At 49.0% G+C, this 24,784-nt stretch overlaps 4 protein-coding genes across 6 annotated transcripts; 2 read left to right on the top strand and 2 right to left on the bottom strand.

The window, feature by feature from the left end:
• Positions 1 to 132: 132 nt before the first annotated feature.
• On the bottom strand, positions 133 to 4,252 carry rnf103 (ring finger protein 103). Its single transcript, XM_067247395.1, has 4 exons — positions 3,493 to 4,252; positions 3,000 to 3,142; positions 2,788 to 2,903; positions 133 to 2,608 (listed from the first exon to the last, which is right to left on the bottom strand). The coding sequence occupies exons 1-4, from the start codon at positions 3,716 to 3,718 to the stop codon at positions 1,060 to 1,062; spliced, it is 2,034 nt and encodes a 677-aa protein (XP_067103496.1). The 5' UTR covers positions 3,719 to 4,252; the 3' UTR covers positions 133 to 1,059.
• Positions 4,253 to 4,447: 195 nt separating this feature from the next.
• On the bottom strand, positions 4,448 to 9,669 carry abhd18 (abhydrolase domain containing 18). The gene is made up of 13 exons (XM_067247396.1): positions 9,561 to 9,669; positions 8,814 to 8,922; positions 8,585 to 8,669; positions 8,275 to 8,375; positions 8,041 to 8,116; positions 7,690 to 7,774; positions 7,534 to 7,561; positions 7,306 to 7,444; positions 7,092 to 7,181; positions 6,890 to 6,991; positions 5,986 to 6,349; positions 5,531 to 5,693; positions 4,448 to 5,442 (listed from the first exon to the last, which is right to left on the bottom strand). The coding sequence occupies exons 2-13, from the start codon at positions 8,903 to 8,905 to the stop codon at positions 5,391 to 5,393; spliced, it is 1,377 nt and encodes a 458-aa protein (XP_067103497.1). The 5' UTR covers positions 8,906 to 8,922; positions 9,561 to 9,669; the 3' UTR covers positions 4,448 to 5,390.
• A 324-nt stretch (positions 9,670 to 9,993) lies between these two features.
• On the top strand, positions 9,994 to 20,566 carry trappc11 (trafficking protein particle complex subunit 11). Of its 3 annotated transcripts, none has more exons than XM_067247373.1 (30): positions 9,994 to 10,285; positions 10,622 to 10,913; positions 11,192 to 11,361; positions 11,637 to 11,707; positions 11,792 to 11,906; positions 11,982 to 12,081; positions 12,444 to 12,517; positions 12,603 to 12,699; positions 12,787 to 12,920; positions 13,068 to 13,215; positions 13,308 to 13,401; positions 13,581 to 13,660; positions 13,995 to 14,073; positions 14,222 to 14,276; positions 14,969 to 15,114; positions 15,347 to 15,408; positions 15,522 to 15,654; positions 15,846 to 15,976; positions 16,098 to 16,208; positions 16,371 to 16,558; positions 17,158 to 17,306; positions 17,415 to 17,533; positions 17,635 to 17,754; positions 17,977 to 18,042; positions 18,152 to 18,308; positions 18,488 to 18,599; positions 18,705 to 18,793; positions 18,969 to 19,102; positions 19,512 to 19,679; positions 19,792 to 20,566. In XM_067247373.1, the coding sequence occupies exons 2-30, from the start codon at positions 10,707 to 10,709 to the stop codon at positions 19,834 to 19,836; spliced, it is 3,354 nt and encodes a 1,117-aa protein (XP_067103474.1). In that variant the 5' UTR covers positions 9,994 to 10,285; positions 10,622 to 10,706; the 3' UTR covers positions 19,837 to 20,566. The 3 variants fall into 3 exon arrangements, with proteins under 3 accessions (XP_067103474.1, XP_067103472.1, XP_067103473.1); XM_067247371.1 differs by having other exon boundaries at positions 16,071 to 16,208; XM_067247372.1 differs by having other exon boundaries at positions 10,001 to 10,121; positions 16,071 to 16,208.
• A 137-nt stretch (positions 20,567 to 20,703) lies between these two features.
• On the top strand, positions 20,704 to 23,632 carry LOC136954590 (trafficking protein particle complex subunit 11-like). Its single transcript, XM_067248212.1, has 8 exons — positions 20,704 to 20,709; positions 21,029 to 21,094; positions 21,212 to 21,368; positions 21,548 to 21,659; positions 21,765 to 21,853; positions 22,029 to 22,162; positions 22,572 to 22,739; positions 22,852 to 23,632. The coding sequence occupies exons 1-8, from the start codon at positions 20,704 to 20,706 to the stop codon at positions 22,894 to 22,896; spliced, it is 777 nt and encodes a 258-aa protein (XP_067104313.1). The 3' UTR covers positions 22,897 to 23,632.
• Positions 23,633 to 24,784: the final 1,152 nt, after the last annotated feature.

Below are 24,784 nucleotides of genomic sequence, written 5' to 3'. Positions count from 1 at the left end.
ACATTTAAGTTATATGTTATAAATTATATTTAGGTCATAGCCCATATTAGCTGCTAGAGATAATTGACAGGTGCAGAGGCTCATTTGATATAGTATCCAGACTGTTGGTCACAACAACAATCGCATCACACATTTCATATGAAAACTCAACTTTATTTGAGGACAACATGTTACAAGTCAAGCTCTCATTTCTCTGGTCCAAGTCCAACTACACAGAGTACAAGGATGAGTGACTAGGATTGTTATGATCAGTCATAAATAATAATATTAATCTGTTTAACAACAATCACAGATGGGCATGCTCCGGGGCCAGCTGCGCAGGACTCCATGTAAAGGGACATTCCACTTGTTTTTCTTCTTTTCAGCTTTAACAGGGAAAGAATGCACTCATGTTTATTACGTTGTACGATCGCTTGTTAAATTCTTATTATTACATATAAATGTACATGCCTCAAACTCGCCTCTGAACAGAGGCCTGGTTGGTAATTGGTGGATACTGTGGATCCAGGGCCTGATCATACTGGTTCTGTCCTACTGGTTCTGTATGGATCTCTAAGAAGAGACTGTTCCTGTTGATGGACTGGGAGAGCCAGTAGAGAGGTCAAGGGTCACCTCTCCAGATGGCTATTCTGTTTCTGTTTATAATGTATCATATTTATACCGGGTCTCTATCATTTCAATTCACACATTTATTCTCTGCGTTATGAGTCACCACTTCTGTGGGATCTTACTTTAACATCAAAAATAGTTACCCACACCCACATTTTTGTTAAGCATTTTTATAATCTACAATTTAAACAAAGGGCATAATGAATCCCAATGCTTTCCTATGAGACTAGTGTTTAGGATTACTAACATAAGCAGGTCTTACTTGTAGTGTGACTGCAAACACCATAGAGATAAACACAGGTACTATTTCTGTTTTCAACTCTACGGTTCACCAAGCCAACAGTTGAGGCAACCCGACCATGACCAGGGACAGACAAGAGGGCACAGCCAGGGATTCTATCAGTAACATTTAAGTGCAGGAGGCAGGTGTGTGATGTCAAACAGGAAGTCTTATTGTTCTTCCTGCTCCACTGGTTTCTTCTTGTAAGGAGGCCAGCGACACACGGGGCAGCAGTGGCGTCCTCCCGCCAGCCAGACCACAATGCACTGCTGGTGGAAGGCGTGACCGCACGGCAGCCCCATTAAAAGGAAGTCCACCTCGAAGGTCTCCAGACACACCACGCACTCCGTGCAGTGCAGCATGTCAGCCGGCCACTGGGACCAATCGGGACGCAGCTCCTCCCTCTTCCGGCACGGCTCCTCCCCAGCACTGCCGCAGGAATCACATGACTCAGAAACAGATGTCTCCTCACGCTCACTGTCAGAGGGATAAGTCTGGGTTTGGGTCAGAGGCCGGGTCTGCTGATGTTCTATAGTGTCCAGGGTTGGTTCTGTTCTACCCTCGGCCAGCCCTGTGATGTCCATTGTTCTAGTGTCCATATCCATGTCCCCACCCCTGGCTCCATCTACTTCGGTCTGAAACACCTGACTGGTCTGGAACCTCCAGGTGGGAAGAGCCTTGATGTAGTCGATGGGCACGAGGGGGTGGAGCCACAGGTCAGGGAACGCCAGCCTCTCCAGCAGGAAGTGGGGGTCTTCGTCCCAGTCGGACTGGTCAGGGTGGGGCTGCAGCGAGGCCATGGGGTGGACCAGGAGGCTACTGTACCAGTCCCAAAGGCTGCACAGCCACTCCAGGTTGTTGGGGCTCTGCTCCTCGTTGCTGCACCTCCTCTTCCTCTCAAAGTAGTCGATGAGGAGGCCGTGGGCCAGGTAGGTGCTGAGGAACAGGGCCGGGTGGGAGGAGTAGAAGGTCCAGTCAGCGCGGACCCACGAAGCCAGGCAGGTGGTGTCGGCGTAGCGGAGCAGCTTCAGGCTGCAGGCGTAGAAGGCCTCCAGGTAGGGCAGTTGCAGCAGGGCCAGGACGGGCAGCCAAGACGTCAGCAGGAGGGAGTTGTACGTCCCCAGAGTGCTGATCAGCACCACAAACCGCTTGACGGTGGCACCCTGGGTGATGAAAAGGTCCATCCAGGCCAGGAGGTTGACCATAACCAGGCTGAGCACAAACAGGTCGTTGACCTCGGGCTGCACGGAGCGCAGGAACGTATCCATGGCCGCCAGGGAGATAAACTCCCCCGTGCTGTTGCCGTAGCGATAGATACCTTCCGGCATCTTCAGGATATAGGAAGGCATCTGATCCACGCCGACTTCCTGGAGGCTGCTGGCGTTGCCCCAGTGACGCACGTCCACAAAGATGAACTCGATCCGGCCAGTGAATTTGACGCTGAGCGCCGAGAAAAAGGCTGGGGGGGTGGCCAGGCGGGCAAACAGGAACATCTTGATGGGGTGGGACTGGCTTGGACGCCATTCCTCAGCAAGCTGCTCAGGTTGCCGCAGGGTCTTGATGCGAGACGCCACGTGGGCCGTCATCCACTTGAAGATATGCTCCGCCTCGATGCGGCGCCCGGCGTACTCTTTCAGCATGACCTTCCCTTTGGACGAGTAGGTCTGCGGCACCGACATGATCAAGGTGGACTTCATCCAGCCGCGTTTCCGACAGTACCTGCAAAACGGTTGCGAATAACGTAACCATTCATTTGAATCAGGTGTGTTGGAGCAGGGAAACATCTAAAACCTGCAGGGCAGGGAGGCCCGAGGACCAGGATTGGGAACCCCTGGTGTAAGGTATTTTACAACACCCTTTTCTGGGAGGAGGTGTGCGGGGAGGTGTGTGTCTCTCACCTGGGGTCACTAGAGCAGTTGAAGGTGCCCGTGCGAATGCCAAACTGAGAAACCTTCTGGACCATCTTACCCCAGTTGGCTTTGCTTAGCAAGGCGTCTCGATCCTGGGCTATCACCTGCACGTGTACACACACACACAGACTCAGTAAAGCCTTCATCAACAGTTGGAGAACGCAAGAACATCCATAAACATGCAGAAGTTCCGTGCTAACCTGGACCAACCAGATGCCATCCTTGGTGTCCTCCACCAGCTCATAGAAATGCATCTCACCACTGAAGGAGGTGCTGGAGTCTGACTGCACCTGCTGCTCCTCGTTTTTAATGGCCGAGTACAACTCCCCCTGCATCAGGTCCCCTGCAAACACACATCAGATTAGGAGGTACACTTGAGTGTATTGACACAGCAGTTGCGGTTGTTATTGACTCTATTTAAGCGCACCTTACAGACACCATTGTGATGTACACCTTCGGCATATTTTAACTTTAATAGGCGTGCGTAGGATGACTATTGCGCATTGTAGTTTTTGAGTTTTGGTTTCCGTTACTTTTGATCGTGCCCGTTAACGTGACAGTAAGTGCAATTGTATCTCGTGGATCAATACTAGGCCACTTCTGTACCGTAGATCATCCCCTAGTTTTGACAGTTGCCTAACGTCTTTCCCGTGTTCAGTAACATTGTGTTTACACAGGCTGTTATCTTGTTACCTGATTTCTCCACCAGCTCTCTGACATCCCTTTTCTCCGCAAGGCCGGAGTATCCCAGGCCTCGACATTCCAGGATGGTCTTCAACTTCTTAAAGCTCAGTGTCACTGGATCTACCAGCTGAGTGGCGAAGATCCCCGTCTCATACCAGACAACCGCTTCAAAGAATCGGGCCAGGACGAAAAGTACCAGGAAGTACAGCAGCAGAAAAAAGAGTTTCAGCCACATCTTACTCTGTAAGATGATTCCTGCAACGTCTGGAGAAGTATCAGAGCCTCTTCTTTCTCATTGAGGTTTCAGGGTCAGATTTTGGTCGACTGTCAGCGAGACAGTTGTCACTTCACTAAACAAACGTTAGTTGGCAGTGGCAACTTCCAAACTAAACTGACCGGAAAAATATATTTGAAGGATCAAACGCTGACAGCCAGACCGATTTTCTCGCAACGAATAATTGCGACTGTACTACGTCCAACTATAATTTTTCAAAGTGTCCACCATTTTCACAAATAGTTTTGGTAGCTCGCTCTATGCATCTTAATGCGAGTGAACGAGACGCGAGAATTAGCCTAGCATGGCAAATACGACCAAGGGCCCTGTCTGCAATGAGGAAAAAAAACCCAGCGCAGACAACGAAGAAAAAAATTCCCCCTCAAACAACTTATGCGGTTTTTCCAATTGTTAGTTGAATACGCAGCGCAGGCAAAATATGATGAGGCAATGATAGTCTATGCAGCAGTGGCTGATGTACATCGTCTTTATGGCCTGATCAGCTGGGGTACATAACAAAGTGACGCGTTTTACGTAACTGTACACGTCAAAGCACAAGCCAGTAAAAAAGTCCCAGCACAAATTACTACAAATGTAGCGGTATTTTATTTTTTTAGCTTGCCGATGAACAAACTATTACGCACAGCTAACAAAGAGAGACATAACAAGTAACACTAAAAACAGATAAAAGAAATTGTCAATCCACTTGTTTTATTTCAGACTTGAAAACAGGAAGTTGAAATGCTAAACAGGCCGGTGCTCTAGAGCAGAGTCAGGGGACAATGAGGTCCTTCCGCAGGGCAGTCACAGTGTTTTAATAATGGGTCTAACTAGGTAAGTGGCAGACACCAATTCCCTCGACAGGCCTCTGTTAGTGGATCCAGGTGTTGGGGTCATGATAGGTCAGGTGGTCATGATCTGGGTACCTACATCAACCTTGTTGAGGAGATCCATTTATTTGGTTTCTTGATGTTTTAAAAAATAGAAATTGAGGTGGCTTAAGCCTCTCTGTCTCCTGATTCATTTACAAGTCATCAGAGTCGAATATTCAATATGACACGTGATTGACGGATCATTCATGCAACCCAGGAGTCTTGGGCCACCTGCACGTTTGTGACTGTCGCAAAAAGGGGCCTTGGTCTTCGAAGGTCAGTCGAGTTATCGAGGTCCAGGTGAATGGGTAGGTCAGCCATGTTTGAGAGCCCCAGGGTGTCTAACACGCAAGTTATACACATACTTGTTGATAGTGTGCTAAGCAGGGTTATGGGTTAGTGTGACGGATCAAGGTGAGGCACAGTCTTAATGGAGAAACAGAAGGCAACATGGAGGACTATACAACATGGCAAAACAGAGGTGGTGTTGTGAGGAGTAGAAGAGGAGTTCTTTTTTATAAACTATATATTCTTTCTTTTTTACACTACCCTTCCACCAATTCAGAAGCACCATTTGGTTGGTGTCTGGGTCAAATGGTCTCATTAAGAGAATATAAGAAGAATCTAATCTGAAGGGTCTTTTACTGCATAGAAACTTCCAAATAATTTACAAATACAAAATTGTACCCTATCCTCTTCCTCTAAGACACTGAGCACAGAGTCTTCTGTTGTGAACAGCGGTTAGATGTAGTTGGAATACTTCAGTTGGAATACTTCAGAAGAAACCTGTCATAGGCATCGTAGATGGCCTTCCTGGAACACACACACACACACACACCACAACTGGTCAGTACCAGAACGTTCTAGAGAGCGACCCTCGTGTGTGTTTGTCTTGTCTCACCTAAAGAGGCCCTGCTTGAAGAGGTATGCGCTGATGTGGCCCCCTTTCAGGTAGCGCACCTCACAGCCGGGCCAGATCTCCTGCAGGCCCCGGACCCCCGTACGGGGGATATAGGCGTCCTCCTTGGCCTGCACCACGATGATCAGGCTGGGGTCCACCGGGACTGGAGGAGAGGGAGAGATGAGACAACTCAGAACAAAGGATAGGCTAGCTTGTCTCCATCTCAGACCTGGGTCAAATACTATTGGCCAATTCTGTGTAATACTCAAGGTGCACCCATAACTTATCTTTCCCATTGACCCCCTGATATGTCAATTTTGAGTCAAATGAAATGCATTTCAACTACTTTGAAGAACTTTCAACTTGTCAATGAACCCATGTCATAGACCCAGATCTATAATGACTGTTGGAGCCGTATATGTATTGTGAGTTTATGTATGAGGCATTTCTCTGACCAGAGAAGTTGGCGATGTGGGTGCACTCGTCCATCACGCCCTTCATGAAGCCCAGAGACATCCTCTGCAGGGACTGGCGCTGCCCACTGCCCGCTCCCATGTTCTTGGCGTGTAGCATGTTCATGTGTGGCCCACTGCTGCTGACTGCTGACAGCATCTGGTCCAGCCCCTCCCGGCCCCTCTCTCCTGAGAGCAGGATGCTGTCTCTCCCTCCCCCTCCGGCCGCCCGTGAGCGCAGACCCAGCCTCTCCTCCTGGGGCCGGCTCAGCCCCAGCAGCTCTCCTGACAGCTCCAGGCCTGACAGGTTGTCAAGACTGCAGGGAGAGTTCTTCACTAAGTCCTGGCCCATCTGGAATGAGTCTGTCTGCGGGGTGGGGTGGAGAGGCGAGGGATATTTACATTTACATTACATTTAGGCATTTAGCAGACGCTCTTATCCAGAGCGACTTACAGTAAGTACAGGGACATTCCCCCGAGGCAAGTAGGGTGAAGTTCCTTGCCCAAGGACACAACGTCATTTGGTTGGCATAGCCGGGAATCAAACTACCAACCTTCTGATTATTAGCCCGATTCCCTAACCACTCAACCATCTGACTCCATCTGTGGATATGTAAATTCTACAGTCCCAGATGACATTGACATACCTGACTCCAGGTATTATTGATATATGGGTATGCAAGTCTTACATCAAAACAAAGCATTTCATAGAATGAAATATAGTGGGTTTATATAATAGTGAAATATAGTAGCTTTATATAATGGTGAAATATAAGGAGTTTCAGATCATAGTGAAATTAAGTAGTTTCATATTATGGTGAAATATAGTAGCATCATATAATGAGAAAACATAGGGCCATCTAATATAATAAGATATAACCATCTATAAGTACAGATGAGAGCGTACCCCGCAGTACTCCAGCATTCTGATGATCTCCCGCTCATAAACTGAGTGCATGGCATACTGCTTCTCCAGCTCCCTCCAGTTCACAGCTTTACTCAAAACACCCTGCAACACACACGCACAGGTTGTACTCCAACACCGATTGACAGATTATTGATCCTTTTTTGAATTAGTTATTTGTTAGAGGTTAAAATGAACATCCTACTGTGGTGAAGACATTAGAGGCAGTGGTCCAAGACAAACAGGGGATCAGAGGGATGGGCTTGGGCCAGTTGGTCACAGCCAGGGACGCCATCTGGGATCAAACACACACACTTCAGTGAACACTTCAGAGGGTAGCAGCTTTGTTGACAGTCTTTTCTAACACACAAGCTCTATGATTCTGTGTCAGACTGTGATGTGTGGTGCTGCTTACTCACGTGCCCGCCCATGGATACTCCAGTCATTCCTAGAGGCCAGTAGCCTTCCCGCTCCAGCCAATGGAGAAGCACAGCTGACTCGAGGATCAGAGCCCCGCCCATTACAAACAGGTCGGACACATTCCTCAAGCTGGATCGACTACATTACCCACAAAGATGAACACTTAGGACATTGCAGAACAAGAACATGTAAGAATGTGACTGTATGGCTGTTCTAATAGAACTTACATTTGGTCTTTCGGTTTCCGGTATCCATGTGAACATCAGTCAAGGAAATGGAGCAATCAGACTTTACATTTACATACTGAACGGAACAAATACAAATTGGGTCAGGTCTAGAATGAAGGTCAGAGATGGGGTTAGGGTCAGTTATCTGGAGGATATAGTAGGGGTTCTCCAGCAGTAGAGAGGCCATGCCAGCTTCCTTGATCATCGGTCGGGCTATCAGGGTGCGTCGCCGCCAGAAGAACTAACGACCAATAAAGAGACGAGACACATTAATTCAGCTACACTGAGGTCACTCTATTGACTCCCTCACTACAGCAGTAGGGTACACATAAAACAATAAAGATACTGATAAAGGCCAAAGTGCTATTAGAGGCCTTCAGAAGAATGTTTGAGTCATTAGTTGACAACTGTGGTTTAGGTTGTTCCTATAACAACATCCCTGTACTTCTTGAGACTTTGGTCACATGGCTAGGCTCTGCCCTTCTACTTCCTGCCTAGTCTACTTACATGGTCTCCTGTGCCGGCCAGGTGGATGCATACTGGGCTGTGCCTCTTCCACTTCTTAGGAACTATAAACTGGAACCTGAGGAAGAGCAGAGCAGGACTCAGTGACGGAACAAGACACCAAGCTGGACCTCTAGCATCAACGTAGAGGATTGCTTTTGAAGCTGAACTCCCATGTCTAGTAGTGACGTGTCCCTGGTGCTGGACCGGGGGTGTGGTGGGTGGGGGGGTTCTCACCGGGCTTTGACAGACTCAGGGGGCAGGATGCCGGGGACAATATCTTCCAGAGGAGAAATGAAGTAGCCATTATGGATCTTACAGTCAGACTGATCCTCCACCTGCAGACATCAATAACATGGTCAAAAAACCCACAAACTTCAACAACACACTGTCTGAAGTTCACTTTATCAATCTACGATTCACACAGAAATTGGAGGGTAGGGGGGGGGTTACGATGGGTTACCATGACAACAGAACCATATGAACTGAAGGGGGGGGGGGTTACATAACACCATTAGCATGACAGGAAGGGAGAGTGAGGGTGTACCTTATCTATGAACACTGGGTAATCCTTGGGTACCAGGTCCTTACACTTCTCCCTGTTGCCAATTATTCTACGGAACTCAAATATTCTGTGGAAATATCGAGAAAGAATCAAAAATCTAACTTGTGGTCTGATTAGACCGAGCACAGAAATTTAGTGCCAGCCCCTCTCTGATCAAATCTCCCTTCCTCTCTCCATCTCTATCTCTCTAAATATCCATTTTTCTCTGTACCTTTTGAGATCATCCGGCTTTCCCCATCCTTGGATGAACAGTTTGGTGAGGAGGAGCCTTCTGTAGAGGACATCTAATCGGCTAACACCCATGGACAACACTCTCTCATCTGGAGGCACAATAGACAGTTCAGCCACAGGTGTCAACCACGGGATGAAGTTAATAAATGTATTAGGTGACTGTCACCAGCAGAAAAGCCGTCGTAAACAAGAGGGACGCTAGGTCACACTGTCAGGCGAGGGATATAACAGCGCAGTGACCTTTACTCCACAGAGCACCGTTCTGTGCACGCGGGCGTGAAATGGTATCACGTTAGGCTTACCTAACTTTCGACTTGTCACGTTCACAACTCAAACGATTACGGAACACTCAAAGATACACAAAGTACTCCATCGCCATCACACTCAAAGGCACCAGCCTGACACTATGAAAGTTGTATGGACATTCGATTTAGCTTAAGTTACGGACGGTGATCTTAATCAAATTAACTGGAATATAAATCTGAAGAGAGGTTGAAGTTGGCGAACAGAAAAACATAAATACCCCAAAATAAAGTCATGTACAAAGTACTGCCTGTTCAAGGTTTTCATTCATTCAGGCTATAAATAACCATACGGAAAAACTTTATTTCACTTTTTGGTAGCAAACACTAGCTAGTCAACTACTGGAATGCATTGGTCTATACAAATGCCGACAGCAAGATCATGCATTGTAAAGTATAAACATAGAGGCGTTAACGAAATATACCTCAACCTGTCACGGCGTATTGATGGCTTCCCTGTAACGTTAGCATTGTTCAGCACCCTCGCTGCTGGTATAGCACAGAGGACGAATTCCACTCCCGCTGGGTCCCTCACATCCCAGAGTTCAATGCGTTGCGTGCTACGGAAGTGTTTGTTCTTCTATGGTGTCAGGTGACGTCTGCTTTCAAAGATTCACAGGTTTGCAGAGATGTCTTTCTTATTCAATGACAAACTATCCGCCAAGAAAAAAACACTGAAAATGTCTAGCCAGCTATTCAACCTTTAAACGTTGATGATCAAGCACAAGGATCGTTAAAGTTGGGGTTTTTCTTATTCCAAATTACACGGTGTCAAGATAAATGTAGGCTATCGAAACCGTTGCATGCAACCTAATTCACCGAAAGATGGCAGTAGCAAGTTATTGTCACTTCCTGACTATTTCCTGATCACCAGATCAGTTGTCAACATCCAGCTTTACTAACTAGCTACTGGAGCTAACGAGAAGACTCTTACCAAAAGACAACAACATTACCAGCGCACATGCAGTGCTGACTCATAAGTCGAGGTGACTCCTTGATGGACGCTATTCATGTTGTAACGGACAGCGACAAAGATATTATTTGTGTTTTATCTGTGTTGTACTGCAAGACCAGTCTATGCTAACCAGCAAACCCCGCCCCAGTAAAGACTGCCAAACTGTTATCTAGCTAACTAATATCAACTGGCTTGGTAAGTAGCTTATCTAGCTAACGTAAAAACACGTCTCAAGTTGTTGATGACTGTTTCACTATGTATGCTAGCAGACGTGTCAGTGATGATATGTCGGTCCTGATGCTTACCTGATGGGAATAACCAGATAGCTAGCTAAATTCTGCAGATAAAGAATCATACGAAATGTACCTAGTCTTTGTTTAGATTCGCTTGAATTACACTTCGTTTGCAAAGTTAGACATGTCCCATAGACATAGCTCCCTATGTCTCGTGACTCCTGCTTGTCTAAATATTTAGCTGTGAATGCTCCATTAGTGTGTCTCAGAAGTTTCTTATTATCTTTGTGGGTTCCAGGTGTGTGGAGACCAAGACTTCACAGGTGTGTGGAACAAGAGAAGAAGAGAGATAGGGAGGGAGGTAGGCCCAGAGAGACACAGCCATGATAAGCCCGACCCAATGGGACCTTCCCCCGGAACTGTGCTGCCGGCCCATGGCCTTTGTGGCGTTGACGGGGCTGGACGTGGTGTACAACGCTGTGCACCGCGCCATCTGGGACGCCTTCTGTGCTAACCGCCGCGCAGATCGGGTTCCCATCTCCTTCAAGGTTCTGCCCGGCGACCACGAGTACCCCAAGTGTCGCACCAAGGTGGGTAGTGGCAGCAGTGTCATGGTAAATCTTTCTTTATTTTTTATACTCAATTGCAGGAATTATTGGTGGGTATGCTGTGTGTCCACGAGAAAAAATAAGTCTGTAGACTCAGAAGACCTCTGTAAAACCTGGGCTACACGAGTGTTGCAGAGAGATACCTATTCTCCTGCGTGGAAAATACATCACCTGAGCGGGTTATCAATCTGGTATGGAGTGTACGTCATAGAGTGCGCATACTCATCCAGGCCAGGCCGTGCTCTCTTGTTGTTGTCCAGAGGACTTCGTATGAGTGGTACATCCCCAAAGGCGTTCTGAAGACGGGCTGGATGAACAAGCACCTGAACCTGGTGCCAGCTCTGGTGGTGCTGTTCTTCGAGCTGGACTGGGACGAACCCCAGTGGAAGGAGAGGCAGTCGGAGTGTGCCACCAGGGTGGAGATCGTCAGGTAGGCTCCGGAACAGTCCATGGGATGATGCTTAGGATAAATCCCTTTTTCAAATGCTATGACGGTGATAATGGAAGTACTGTAAAGTAGCTATGTAGATGACAGTGACCTCAATATATAAGGTCATAGGTACTTTGATGTAAGTTAGCATTCACATTATTATTTCCTAGTTACTGACTTTGGTGATGGGGAGTTAATGTACTATAGTAATTATGTCCATAACACTAACAATGATATGTTTTATTGTACCTGCTGTGTTATTCATGTCTTCGTAGAACCAGCCTACAGGGCAGGAACACCAAGGTAGCGGTGGTTCTGATCCAGAAGAAAACCCCTCTCCCCCCAGGTTGGTGATGAACACCTGTAGAATAGGCAGGAGGGCCAGTGTGTTACTCTGGCTTATACACGTGTGTGTGTGTGTGTGTGTCAGGAGAGGACCTGGTTGCCTCAGAGAGGGCTGCATCTCTGTGTAACGCCTGCGACCTGTCTGGGAAGTCTCTGTTCGTCCTGCCACACACTGACCACCTGGTGGGGTACATCATCAGGTCAGTGTCGCCGCACCCGCTACCTGTGTGTGTGTGTGTGTGTGTGTGTTGCATAACCTGTGTGTTCTGCTGCAGACTGGAGAATGCCTTCTACGAGCACGCCCAGACGTACTACTACACAGAGATCCGGAGGGTCAAGTCTCACAAGGAGTTCCTCAACAAGACCACACATCAGGTAGGCCTCCTCCTCCTGTACCTACTTTTTCTGCTGATTAGTCCAACAAACTTCCCTCCACGTTTCACCCTTCCTCCTCATTCCACGTCCTTCATCTCCTCTTTCCACCTCTCTCCTCTCTGGCTCCTCTGGTTCTTTCTCTCTTTCTCTCCCTATCTCTCTTTCACCTCGACCTCTCTCTCTCAATCTCTTCTTCTTCTTCTTCTTCTTCTTCTTCTTCTTCTTCTTCTTCTTCTTCTTCTTCTTCTTCTTCTTCTTCTTCCTCCCATCTACTCTTCTAGCTCCAGCTGGGTCAGTTTCATACCTGGGTGAAGAGCACACACAAACATGTCCTTACATCACTCTGTCTGTCTGTGTTGCAGCTGCTATTCGTGAGGCATCAGTTCAAGATTGCGTTCTTCAGTGAGCTCAAACAGGACACTCAGAACGCTCTCAAGTAAGTCCCGCCTGTGGCGCTGCTCTCCTCTGCCCAGCGATGGCTGGTCGTCTCACTGACTGTCACCTGTCTGTGTGTGGTGCAGGTATTACAGGACAGCCTACAGCCTGGTCCATGAACTCAGAGCTCACGAAACCAACATGCTGGAGATTAAGACCATGGCTGGATTCATCAACTACAAGGTTGTGTGTGGGTGTGTGTGTGTGTGTGTGTGTGTGTGTGGGTGCATCTGCGTGCGTGCGTCTCACAGCCTCCACGTCTACCCCTAGATCTGCCGTCTGTGTTTCCAACACAACACCCCGCTGGACGCCATCGCTCAGTTCAGGAAGCACATCGACCTGAGCAAGAAGAAGATCGGGAGCTCTGAGCTGGCCTTCGAACACACCGCCTGGATGTCTAAACAGTAAGGACATGGACAGAGAATAGATACCGACAACAATAAAGGGACACTAGACGCACATAGTCCAACCATACAGTTAGTCAGTCCAGTCAGTCAGTCTTTTTAGTGGAGTACAAACAGTCAGTCAACCAGCCCTCTCCTTCCCTGCAGGTTCCAGTCATTCGGGGACCTGTTTGATGAGGCCATCAAACTGGGCCTAACAGCCATCCAAACCCAGAACCCCGGCTTCTACTACCAGCAGGCTGCCTGCTACGCCCAGGAGAGGAAGAGCCAGGCTGGCCAGCTCTGCTCCCACCCGGTACACACACACACACACATAGTGAGGGGCTGGGTGGCAGGGCGTGTTCCATATGACAGCTGTGTGGTCTCCCCCTCCTCTCCCCATCCCAGGCCGGCGTGAGCTGCCCGACCCCTGACCCCCAGGACCCCCCCTCTGGAGCTCTGGACTTCTACGGGCAGCGAGCCTGGAGACAGGGGCACCAGAGTGAGTCCGAACACTCCACACAAACACACTACAGACACGCCACACCGGCACATGCAGGAAACCTGACACTGATGGCACAGGACGCATTGCACGCGCACACACACACGCTCACTTTCCATGCAAGTCCACGTGTGTGTGTGTGTGTGTGTGTGATGTTGATAGTGGTTGGTCTGTCTCAGGCATCGACCCTCCTGACGGGGAGAAAGAGAAGGGAGGTATCCTGGCTCTACAGCTCAAAGAGAGGGAGGTTCTCCACTCTGTAAGTACACGCACACACACACGCACAAACACTCACCCACACACCTACACACACACTCACCTACACACACACTCACCGACACACCTATACAAAGACACACCTACACACACTCACACTCTCAACCTATGTATTGATGTTGGATGCATACCCATGGACACTGATTGTTTTTGCATGGGTTCATCCTGTGTAAAGATTGTCAGAGAAGGTTAACTAGGTCCCTGTCTTAGCCGTTACTGTTTCCTGCATATGTCAATAATGGCTTGTCGGTGTCTTGAGAAGGTCAACTTAGGGAACCAGGAGGTCTTTCTGAGAACTCTTCCTGTCTCCTCTCCAGGAGCTGATCATTGCCTTGCTCAGCAACGCCGTGGCCCAGTTTAAGAAGTATAAGTGTCCTCGCATGAAGAGCCACCTCAGTGAGTGTTAGTGTGTGTGTGCGTGTGCATGTGTGTGAGTGTGTGTGTGTGTGTGTGTGTGTGTGTGCGTGCGTGTGTGTGTGTGTGCGTGCGTGTGTAGTGGGACCATATTCCTGCTTGTTGTCTCATCACTGTCTCTGCCCCCTAGTGGTCCAGATGGGAGAGGAATACTACAATGCCAAGGACTACACCAAAGCCTTAAAGTAGGTCACAGTCAGCAGAAACACACACACACTACACCATACAACCTAGTATACACACACTAGACCAGGGGTGGGGAACGTGCGGCCCGAGAAATCATTTGGTCCGGCCCGCCATGGCACTGCAGGAACCATATTATTAGGTGCATTATTCGTTGGCAGCAGCACTATTTTAATATGTGGAAGAGGACCGTGGAGGTGCATAGCGTTGTGTACCAATGTACCAAAAAAATTTGCTCGCGTGCTCTGCGCGCTCGCATTAAGTATGGAATTCCTTTCTAGCAAATCAAACCCAGAATACGTTGTTTACAACGTATGGCTCCGCGCCTGATTAACACTCAGATCGATAAGCAGTCTCAAAAATGGTAGCAATATAAAAAATAATACGATCCCTTTCCGTAATCATGATACCCCCCAAGAAATGTTCGATGCACCCCTAGTCAAAGCAGGCTGATGTTAGCTGTGCCAGCTAACATCACAAACCTCACCAAAGAGAAGCAGTTCCAGCCATCACATTAGGGGTGAGTTAATTAAATGTTTGACCAAATATAGCAGGCACATTTTTAAGTTGATAATTCTGTACGGCCCCCGAATGATTTTATAAATATCCAAATGGCCCTTGGCAGAAAAAAGGTTCCCCACCCCTGCACTAGACCATTACGATCCAGCACATAAATACGTGTGTGTGTGGGTAGGCTGCTGGACTACGTGATGTGTGACTACCGTACAGAGCGCTGGTGGGCTCTGCTCACCTCCATCCTGAGCACGGCGCTGTGCTGCTCCTACCTGATGGCTCATGTCAAGGACTACATCACCTACAGCATGGAGCTGCTGGGCAGAGGTACACGCACACACTCACACACACACTCTCACACTCTCACACACAAACACTCTCTCACACACTCTTTTACACACACTCTCACACACATACACACTCACACACATATTAGATCTCACACATCCGTCCCACACTCACACTCATATCACATAAGAAAGAACACAAACGCAATTTCCCCCCCACACAGGGGGGTCCAGAGGCCAGGTCAGTAACCTCCTGTGTCTTTCTCCACCAGCTTCAACTCTGAAGGAAGAACAGAAGTCCAGGATTGAGAAAAACCTCATCCGAGTGCTCATGGTAAGTAGACCACACCTCGACGTAACAGAACATCCTGCCAGCAACAGGGCCCATCCCTGTCCCTAGTGGCCAGGCGTGAGGTTCAAGGCTGAATGCTGCGTGTCTGTTGGCAGAACGAGGTTCCGGAGGCGGAGCCGGACTGCGAGGAGGCGGGGACTAAGGCTGCCCAGGCTCTGTGGAGTGACCGTGTGGCTCTGGCAGGCAGCAACCACTACACCATCGAGGTCCAGGACTATGTGCCCTTCGGTATGAGGGCTAACACTGTCTCACACTCGCACAGCTAGTGCAGGATAGCTTCCTACGTAACTGACATCACGGTCTAATTTACCAGTTTGATAACTAGACTAGCTAGGTTAGTATAAACCTCCTGACATCTGTCACAGTCTGTTCTAATGCCTGGCACCTATTCCCCACACCCGCCTCACCCCACCCGTTAGTCCAGTGCAAGGCCAGGTTCCTGTCCCCCAGTTTCCACCTGGACGATCCGGTGCAGGTGCAGGTGTTTCTCCGCACCGACTGCCCTCACCCCGTCCGCTTCGCCAAGCTCTGCGTCAGCCTCAGCAACCAGGTACGCCAGCCACCCTCCATACCCCCCCCCCCCCTACTCACCCAGACACCCAGCCCCTCATTGTGTGTGTGTGTATGTGCGTATGTGTGTTCAGGAGTATAGCCAGTTCTGTGTGGTGCAGGAGAGCAGCGAGCCCTCCAGTCAGGAGAACCTGTGTCTGCTGCCGGGGAAGATTCGGAGCTACAGCTTCAGCTTCGGAGCCAACACTGAGGACGTGGGCAAAAAGGTTGAGGTGAGCAACAACACACACACATACGGTACTGTATACCCACACATGCTCTCAGACACACACAGAGTACTGTATACACACACATGCTCTCAGACATGACACACAGTACATGTATATATGCACTATGTGAGCTAGCATGTGGGCATGTATGTGTGTGTGTCCCAGATCACAGCGGTGGACCTGATGCTGGGCAGCGAGAGCGGCCGCTGTGTGTTCCTGAACTGGCGAGGCGGGGGAGGGGACGCCGCCTCTACCCAGGAGGCTTTGCAGGCGTCGCGGTCCTTCAAAAGGAGGGCGCGTGTCCCCGACCAGCAGACAGACTGGGACTCTGTCACCATCCAGGCCAGCACCATGTGAGAACCAGGGGACTGTGACTGTTAGTTCAGAATAGTGTAACCAGCATATATATTATTTAGTGCTGTCAAACGATTAAAATATTTAATCGCAATTAATCGCACATTTCTATCTATTCTAAATGTCCCTTGATTTCTTTTTTCAACTTTTTAAAAGTAAACTTTCCATTCAGAATCTTATTGGCATCCATTTCGGCGTCTTGTGCCCGCCATCCACTCAAAACGTAACGTTAGCCTACTACTTTTTAGCCGGCTCGCAAGCCCAAACAAGAGTGTGCTGCGTGCCTGTTGTTTTGTTTCCGGTCTAGCTAGATCCGTGTGGTGTTGTAGTTTTTCTAACTTCAGTAGTTGTTGCAACAGCATGTGAAAAAAACTACAAAGTTTGCTAGGCCAAAAAGAACGTTAATCTTGCGATAAAAAAAATTATGCCGTTAAAATGGGTTTGCGTTAACGCAGTTAATAACGCGTTTAACTGACAGCACTAATAATATTATTACTATTATGTTTTTTGTATTTTGCATCATATTTTTGTTTTTGTCTTTTATTTTTGTAATTTTTGTGTTTAACACACACGTTAACATGGGGGTCTTGTCCACCAGGATCATCTCGAGGGTTCCCAGGATCTCCGTCCAGCTGAGCCACCAGCCTCCCGCCCTCAACAACGAGATGTACCTCATCACCGTCTCCATCCAATCACACGAGGACACCGTGGCGAGGGACGTCAAGCTAACCGCCGGACTCAAACCAGGTGAGGCAGCTTTCAGTCAAACTGGATTATACTTGTTTGCAGTATTGGCCTTTGCTACACCTGAATATGAATTATACCTTTTTTCGCCTCTCTCTCCATGTCGTCCAGGTCAAGACGCTAACCTGACTCAGTCTACCCATGTGACCCTGACCGCCTCTGAGGGGTGTGAGGATCTTCCTGCGCTGCTGCCTGACATCCACATTGGAGACCTGCAGCCGGGACAGACGGTACTCACACACACAAACACACACCCAATTACCCCCCCACACACACACATACACCCCCCACTACTAGTGTGTCTAGGAGCTACTGTGTGTGTGCTGTGCAGGTGGAGAAGAGAGTGTTTGTGCGCTGTGTGTCGACGGGCCCCAGAGTGTTCCTGTTCCACGTGGCCTACTGCATCAGCACCAGCCTGGAGGGACACAGCATCACCTGCCGCTGCCACAAGGTCTGCACACACACACCTCAACACACACACACACACACAGCCCTCCGCAGGGTCCACATTCACCTGGAAGCACCCCTCAACACACACCTGTAGAAACACACACACACACCCCCCACACACACACACACACGCGCACACACACTTCCATAAGGTCAGGTCACACACCAGAACCTCAGAGAGGAATCATGTGAGTGCTTCCTTGATCCTTTGTTTTCTCTCTAGGATGAAACAGTTACCATAGAAACCATCGTTCCATTTGAAGTGGCAGTGAAGTTTGTTTCCACCAAGGTTGGCTTAATTTTACTGTTGTGGTGTTGTGTACTGCTTTGTCTGTAGTTCTAGCCAGGCTTTTGTCTGCTGTGTGTAGTTTGATCCAGACCTGTGCGTGTGTGTGTAGTTTGAGCCTCTGGACCGTGTGTATGTGGACGTCCCCTTCCTGCTGATGACTGACATCCTGTCAGCCTCCCCCTGGCCCCTCCTCCTGGAGACCAGCCAGCTGCAGCTGGCCCCCACCCTGACCCCCCTGGACCAGCCACAGTCCCAGGTGGAACAAGGTACGTACACACCACCCCCGACCTCACCCCAGCACTCACCCCTCATCCCAACTCCTCCCCAATCTCACCCCAACACTCACCCCCACCCTAGCTCTGCTGGAGGTCTGCTGAGGTTCAATCTACTGTACTCCACTCTAATCCTCCCTTGCCTGTCTGTCCATTTTCCCATCTCCCTCCAGTGGTGCTGCAGACAGGGGAGTGCGCCAGCGAGTGTTTCTGTTTGCAGTGCCCCCCGGTGGACACCGGCACCAGCAGCGTGGCCTCGGGACAATACCTCATCTCCTGGAAGAGGTGTCTACTCTGACCCTGCGACGCACGCAGACGCTTTCAACACACTCCGAGAAACCCACACCGGCTCATTCTCACGCTGTGTGTGTGTGTGTTTGTGCGTTCCAGGAGCTCGTCTGCAGAGGCGTCCGTGGTCCAGACCTCCGTCCCCCTGCCCCACGTGCTGGTGGAGACCATCCCTCTCTACGTCCACGCAGGTTAGGGTCCACCCCCTCTACGGCCGCACGGTGACCGCAGAGCAGCTCTGGACCTCTGGACTGTCTCAAACCAGGCGGAAGCTCACAAGCTGCAGAGCTCTCATACCTCCTAATAGTTCTAGATTTAGCTAATGCAGTAGAGTACAGTGTTCATTGTGTGTGTGTGTGGTTCCAGACCTGCCGTCGTTTGGCCGCGTGCGGGAGTCCCTGCCAGTGCAGTACCACATTGAGAACCGAACGGGGCTGGTGCAGGACGTGGAGATAACCGTAGAACCCAGCGACGCCTTCATGTTCTCTGGACTCAAGCAGGTGACCCAAACTCTCTCCTCAGCCCCTCAACCAAGAGGAAGGGAGAGCAGGGAAGAGAGAGAGAGAAGGGGGTGAGGGAAAGAAAAGGAGTGAAAAGAGAAGGGGGGGGTAACAGGAAAGGAGACACGTTTCCTCTGATCCAGGACACTCAGTATCTAGGTGTTGACCCTAACCCCCTGACCCCAGAGTGTGACTGATCATAAACCAGGCCTGTGCTATGAAATCAGCTCCTAACTAATGTTCGACAGGTCCCACCACCACCAGCGCACAACGCATGAACTCCCCTCTCAGATGTGTTCACAGCTACCATCCCATCAACCTCCCACTAGCTCGTTTGAACCACATCCAGGTCTCTGTGTGTGAATCCCCATGTCCCAAATGTGCTGAGTCATCTTGTCTCCTCCTCCAGGTCCGTGTGCGTATCCTACCGGGGGCACGGCAGGAGATGCTGTATAACTTCTACCCCCTGATGGCGGGCTACCAGACACTCCCCCTGCTCAACATCAGCCTGCTGCGCTTCCCCAGTCCGGCCAATCAGCTGCTGCAACGCTTCCTGCCCTCACGCATCTTCGTCAAGGTAGGTGACACGATTGAATAACTAACACATCTTCTGTAGGGAGTATAAGGTAGCACTGCTGATGTTGTGTGTCAAAGCTACTTGTTGATCAGTTGTTGGTTTTGTGTTTCAGCCTCAAGGCAGACCGGTAGACGACACCTCTATTGCTGCAGCCTAAGAACTACAACTCCCATTCAGGAAGTCTACGAGCAACAAAGATGAAATTGTCACATTCACGTACTGTTGTAAGCAAATTGGAGTTGGAGGTTATCAAGCTTGAATATTGAAAGATATTCTTAGCTTGCTGTCGGTAAAGAAACTCTGTTGGTTAACTTTTTGGACTATGAAAAATAACGTTCCAAAATGAAAGAAGCAACAATAGTCAGTGCTAAAAATAAAACACTCAAGGTTATGTGTATCTTTACTTTTGTTAACATTGTGCAATCCATTGCTAAATCCACTTTGATTTTAGTACAGTACTTTAAGTATGAAGTAGCTTCAAATCCCATTACTGCAGGCTGCTTGAGAACGACAACTTACCAGCTCTGCCAGCTTAGTTCCACATGCTTAGTCCCGCATGTGTAGTTCTGGTTCGCACCACTTTATGGAATACTTCATAATAGAAATAGTCTGGCTGGTTGTGTGACTGATGTATGTCTCCGCTGATAACCTCTTAAATCATCTGGTCATGACAAAAGTGTGGTTCTCTACAAGTTGGCCTCCACATTGTTGTAAAGAAAATCCCTCATTAAAGCAGTTCTCATCAGTATCACATGTAGGGATGCTTTGGTGTGTGCGCGTGTGCGTGTATGCATCTGTTGCATATGTGAATAAGTAATTCTGAGGAAGGGTTTAGGCTGTCTAGCATTAAAGGATTGTAAACTTCTAACCATTGAATAAACTATTTGAAAGTTTGTTATGCTCTGTTGAATATTTTAAACAGTTTACAAAGTGGATTGAAATGTAAGTCCACTGTGTGTGGAAAACTCATTGTCTGTGCATGTGTGTGCACAGAATAGCTTGTGTTTTTGTGTCTCTGGGAATCATGGCTGTTCTGCTTCGCTAAAGCCACGCTGACCTCTGACCAGGTCCTGTGTTCAACTCATCACAGGCGGTCTTTCGTCCTCTGCTCTAAAAAGCGCTGGGCAATGTTTGCCACACCAATTTGGCCACGCTGCGTTCACACTGCAGCGTTTTTTAACGCTCTGCATCGCTGGAAGCACCCCTCAACACACACCTGTAGAAACACACACACACACCCCCCACACACACACACACGCGCACACACACTTCCATAAGGTCAGGTCACACACCAGAACCTCAGAGAGGAATCATGTGAGTGCTTCCTTGATCCTTTGTTTTCTCTCTAGGATGAAACAGTTACCATAGAAACCATCGTTCCATTTGAAGTGGCAGTGAAGTTTGTTTCCACCAAGGTTGGCTTAATTTTACTGTTGTGGTGTTGTGTACTGCTTTGTCTGTAGTTCTAGCCAGGCTTTTGTCTGCTGTGTGTAGTTTGATCCAGACCTGTGTGTGTGTGCGTGTGTGTGTAGTTTGAGCCTCTGGACCGTGTGTATGTGGACGTCCCCTTCCTGCTGATGACTGACATCCTGTCAGCCTCCCCCTGGCCCCTCCTCCTGGAGACCAGCCAGCTGCAGCTGGCCCCCACCCTGACCCCCCTGGACCAGCCACAGTCCCAGGTGGAACAAGGTACGTACACACCACCCCCGACCTCACCCCAGCACTCACCCCTCATCCCAACTCCTCCCCAATCTCACCCCAACACTCACCCCCACCCTAGCTCTGCTGGAGGTCTGCTGAGGTTCAATCTACTGTACTCCACTCTAATCCTCCCTTGCCTGTCTGTCCATTTTCCCATCTCCCTCCAGTGGTGCTGCAGACAGGGGAGTGCGCCAGCGAGTGTTTCTGTTTGCAGTGCCCCCCGGTGGACACCGGCACCAGCAGCGTGGCCTCGGGACAATACCTCATCTCCTGGAAGAGGTGTCTACTCTGACCCTGCGACGCACGCAGACGCTTTCAACACACTCCGAGAAACCCACACCGGCTCATTCTCACGCTGTGTGTGTGTGTGTTTGTGCGTTCCAGGAGCTCGTCTGCAGAGGCGTCCGTGGTCCAGACCTCCGTCCCCCTGCCCCACGTGCTGGTGGAGACCATCCCTCTCTACGTCCACGCAGGTTAGGGTCCACCCCCTCTACGGCCGCACGGTGACCGCAGAGCAGCTCTGGACCTCTGGACTGTCTCAAACCAGGCGGAAGCTCACAAGCTGCAGAGCTCTCATACCTCCTAATAGTTCTAGATTTAGCTAATGCAGTAGAGTACAGTGTTCATTGTGTGTGTGTGTGGTTCCAGACCTGCCGTCGTTTGGCCGCGTGCGGGAGTCCCTGCCAGTGCAGTACCACATTGAGAACCGAACGGGGCTGGTGCAGGACGTGGAGATAACCGTGGAACCCAGCGACGCCTTCATGTTCTCTGGACTCAAGCAGGTGACCCAAACTCTCTCCTCAGCCCCTCAACCAAGAGGAAGGGAGAGCAGGGAAGAGAGAGAGAGAAGGGGGTGAGGGAAAGAAAAGGAGTGAAAAGAGAAGGGGGGGGTAACAGGAAAGGAGACACGTTTCCTCTGATCCAGGACACTCAGTATCTAGGTGTTGACCCTAACCCCCTGACCCCAGAGTGTGACTGATCATAAACCAGGCCTGTGCTATGAAATCAGCTCCTAACTAATGTTCGACAGGTCCCACCACCACCAGCGCACAACGCATGAACTCCCCTCTCAGATGTGTTCACAGCTACCATCCCATCAACCTCCCACTAGCTCGTTTGAACCACATCCAGGTCTCTGTGTGTGAATCCCCATGTCCCAAATGTGCTGAGTCATCTTGTCTCCTCCTCCAGGTCCGTGTGCGTATCCTACCGGGGGCACGGCAGGAGATGCTGTATAACTTCTACCCCCTGATGGCGGGCTACCAGACACTCCCCCTGCTCAACATCAGCCTGCTGCGCTTCCCCAGTCCGGCCAATCAGCTGCTGCAACGCTTCCTGCCCTCACGCATCTTCGTCAAGGTAGGTGACACGATTGAATAACTAACACATCTTCTGTAGGGAGTATAAGGTAGCACTGCTGATGTTGTGTGTCAAAGCTACTTGTTGATCAGTTGTTGGTTTTGTGTTTCAGCCTCAAGGCAGACCGGTAGACGACACCTCTATTGCAGCAGCCTAAGAACTACAACTCCCATTCAGGAAGTCTACGAGCAACAAAGATGAAATTGTCACATTCACGTACTGTTGTAAGCAAATTGGAGTTGGAGGTTATCAAGCTTGAATATTGAAAGATATTCTTAGCTTGCTGTCGGTAAAGAAACTCTGTTGGTTAACTTTTTGGACTATGAAAAATAACGTTCCAAAATGAAAGAAGCAACAATAGTCAGTGCTAAAAATAAAACACTCAAGGTTATGTGTATCTTTACTTTTGTTAACATTGTGCAATCCATTGCTAAATCCACTTTGATTTTAGTACAGTACTTTAAGTATGAAGTAGCTTCAAATCCCATTACTGCAGGCTGCTTGAGAACGACAACTTACCAGCTCTGCCAGCTTAGTTCCACATGCTTAGTCCCGCATGTGTAGTTCTGGTTCGCACCACTTTATGGAATACTTCATAATAGAAATAGTCTGGCTGGTTGTGTGACTGATGTATGTCTCCGCTGATAACCTCTTAAATCATCTGGTCATGACAAAAGTGTGGTTCTCTACAAGTTGGCCTCCACATTGTTGTAAAGAAAATCCCTCATTAAAGCAGTTCTCATCAGTATCACATGTAGGGATGCTTTGGTGTGTGCGCGTGTGCGTGTATGCATCTGTTGCATATGTGAATAAGTAATTCTGAGGAAGGGTTTAGGCTGTCTAGCATTAAAGGATTGTAAACTTCTAACCATTGAATAAACTATTTGAAAGTTTGTTATGCTCTGTTGAATATTTTAAACAGTTTACAAAGTGGATTGAAATGTAAGTCCACTGTGTGTGGAAAACTCATTGTCTGTGCATGTGTGTGCACAGAATAGCTTGTGTTTTTGTGTCTCTGGGAATCATGGCTGTTCTGCTTCGCTAAAGCCACGCTGACCTCTGACCAGGTCCTGTGTTCAACTCATCACAGGCGGTCTTTCGTCCTCTGCTCTAAAAAGCGCTGGGCAATGTTTGCCACACCAATTTGGCCACGCTGCGTTCACACTGCAGCGTTTTTTAACGCTCTGCATCGCTTGCCTCCTGGTTGTCCTCGCCATCCCTGGCTTCCTCTACATCCCTCTCTGGTGGTGAGTACCAATGCCACCTGGCAGTACATGAATGTTTCTATTTCTCTTTTTGGACCAGTAGAGTGGCTTGAACTTGGAACTGTAGGGAGACATGGAGAACATAGTAGTGTCCTGTGCTTGGTTCAGATTTGGGTTCATGTACTCACAATGGCCGGGTTTCCCAGATTCGATCGTTCTTAAGGACTTAAGAAGGCTCTTAAGAAGGGTTCGGCTAAGAAGGAGCGCTAAGATAGGGGTGTTTCCCAGACGCGTTCTTAACTGCCTTCTTAAGATCCGCCAAAGAAGCTTTTTAAGAAGCTCTTAGAGGGAGCTGCCCACCGCCGTGGTGCTGAAACTAAGTCAATCGATGAAAGGCAAATCGATCACCCACCACTTTATCAGCGCATAAATCACACACAACACCCTGTTTCTCTTCTCTTTTTTTTATAAACTTCTTTTCCTTTTCAACCATGTGTTCTGTGGATCATTTTGCGTCATTTCCTAGCTTTCAAGCCCTATAGCCTACATGATAGTTGGTATGGGTTGTGTGATGGTAGTGGGTTTAATGTTGGGAGTAGGGGGGTGGCACCCTATGTAGAAGGACCTCGTCCCGTATGGTGGGCATTCTGATGTGGTCTTAACTCCTATGTCGGTCTTAGCTACGTCCGACTTTGTGATTTGAATTTACACCGAGTGCACCAAGCTTGACAGGCCACGGTCGTAGCTACGCCTGGTTTTAAGATGCGCGTCCTTGTGAAAATGCGAAAGCGTCGATCGTTGCCAAGCAACACATTTAAGAGCCTATCCAAAGCGCACTTA

The sequence above is a fragment of the Osmerus mordax genome, chromosome 12 (genome assembly GCF_038355195.1).
Source record: "Osmerus mordax isolate fOsmMor3 chromosome 12, fOsmMor3.pri, whole genome shotgun sequence".
Lineage (NCBI taxonomy): Eukaryota > Metazoa > Chordata > Actinopteri > Osmeriformes > Osmeridae > Osmerus > Osmerus mordax.
Note: the sequence above shows the minus strand (reverse complement) of the source record. Positions and strands in the feature narration are given on the sequence as shown.

Bases quoted from the DNA above. Each gene is read 5' to 3' on its own strand.
- rnf103 (XM_067247395.1), bottom strand. From the start codon at position 3,718: ATGTGGCTGAAACTCTTTTTTCTGCTGCTGTACTTCCTGGTACTTTTC. The intron at 3,143-3,492 runs GTAACAAGATAA...GTGTGTTTGCAG, and splicing joins AGAGCTGGTGGAGAAATCAG to GGGACCTGATGCAGGGGGAG. The intron at 2,904-2,999 runs GTTAGCACGGAA...GTACACGTGCAG, and splicing joins ATGGCATCTGGTTGGTCCAG to GTGATAGCCCAGGATCGAGA.
- abhd18 (XM_067247396.1), bottom strand. From the start codon at position 8,905: ATGGGTGTTAGCCGATTAGATGTCCTCTACAGAAGGCTCCTCCTCACC. The intron at 8,376-8,584 runs GTACACCCTCAC...TGATGTCTGCAG, and splicing joins ACCCAGTGTTCATAGATAAG to GTGGAGGATCAGTCTGACTG. The intron at 7,445-7,533 runs GTAAGTTCTATT...TGGGTAATGTAG, and splicing joins CGGAAACCGAAAGACCAAAT to TCGATCCAGCTTGAGGAATG.
- trappc11 (XM_067247371.1), top strand. From the start codon at position 10,707: ATGATAAGCCCGACCCAATGGGACCTTCCCCCGGAACTGTGCTGCCGG. The intron at 12,082-12,443 runs GTAGGCCTCCTC...TCTGTGTTGCAG, and splicing joins TCAACAAGACCACACATCAG to CTGCTATTCGTGAGGCATCA. The intron at 13,402-13,580 runs GTGAGTCCGAAC...GGTCTGTCTCAG, and splicing joins CTGGAGACAGGGGCACCAGA to GCATCGACCCTCCTGACGGG.
- LOC136954590 (XM_067248212.1), top strand. The intron at 22,163-22,571 runs GTGACCCAAACT...CTCCTCCTCCAG, and splicing joins TGTTCTCTGGACTCAAGCAG to GTCCGTGTGCGTATCCTACC. The intron at 22,740-22,851 runs GTAGGTGACACG...TTTGTGTTTCAG, and splicing joins CCTCACGCATCTTCGTCAAG to CCTCAAGGCAGACCGGTAGA.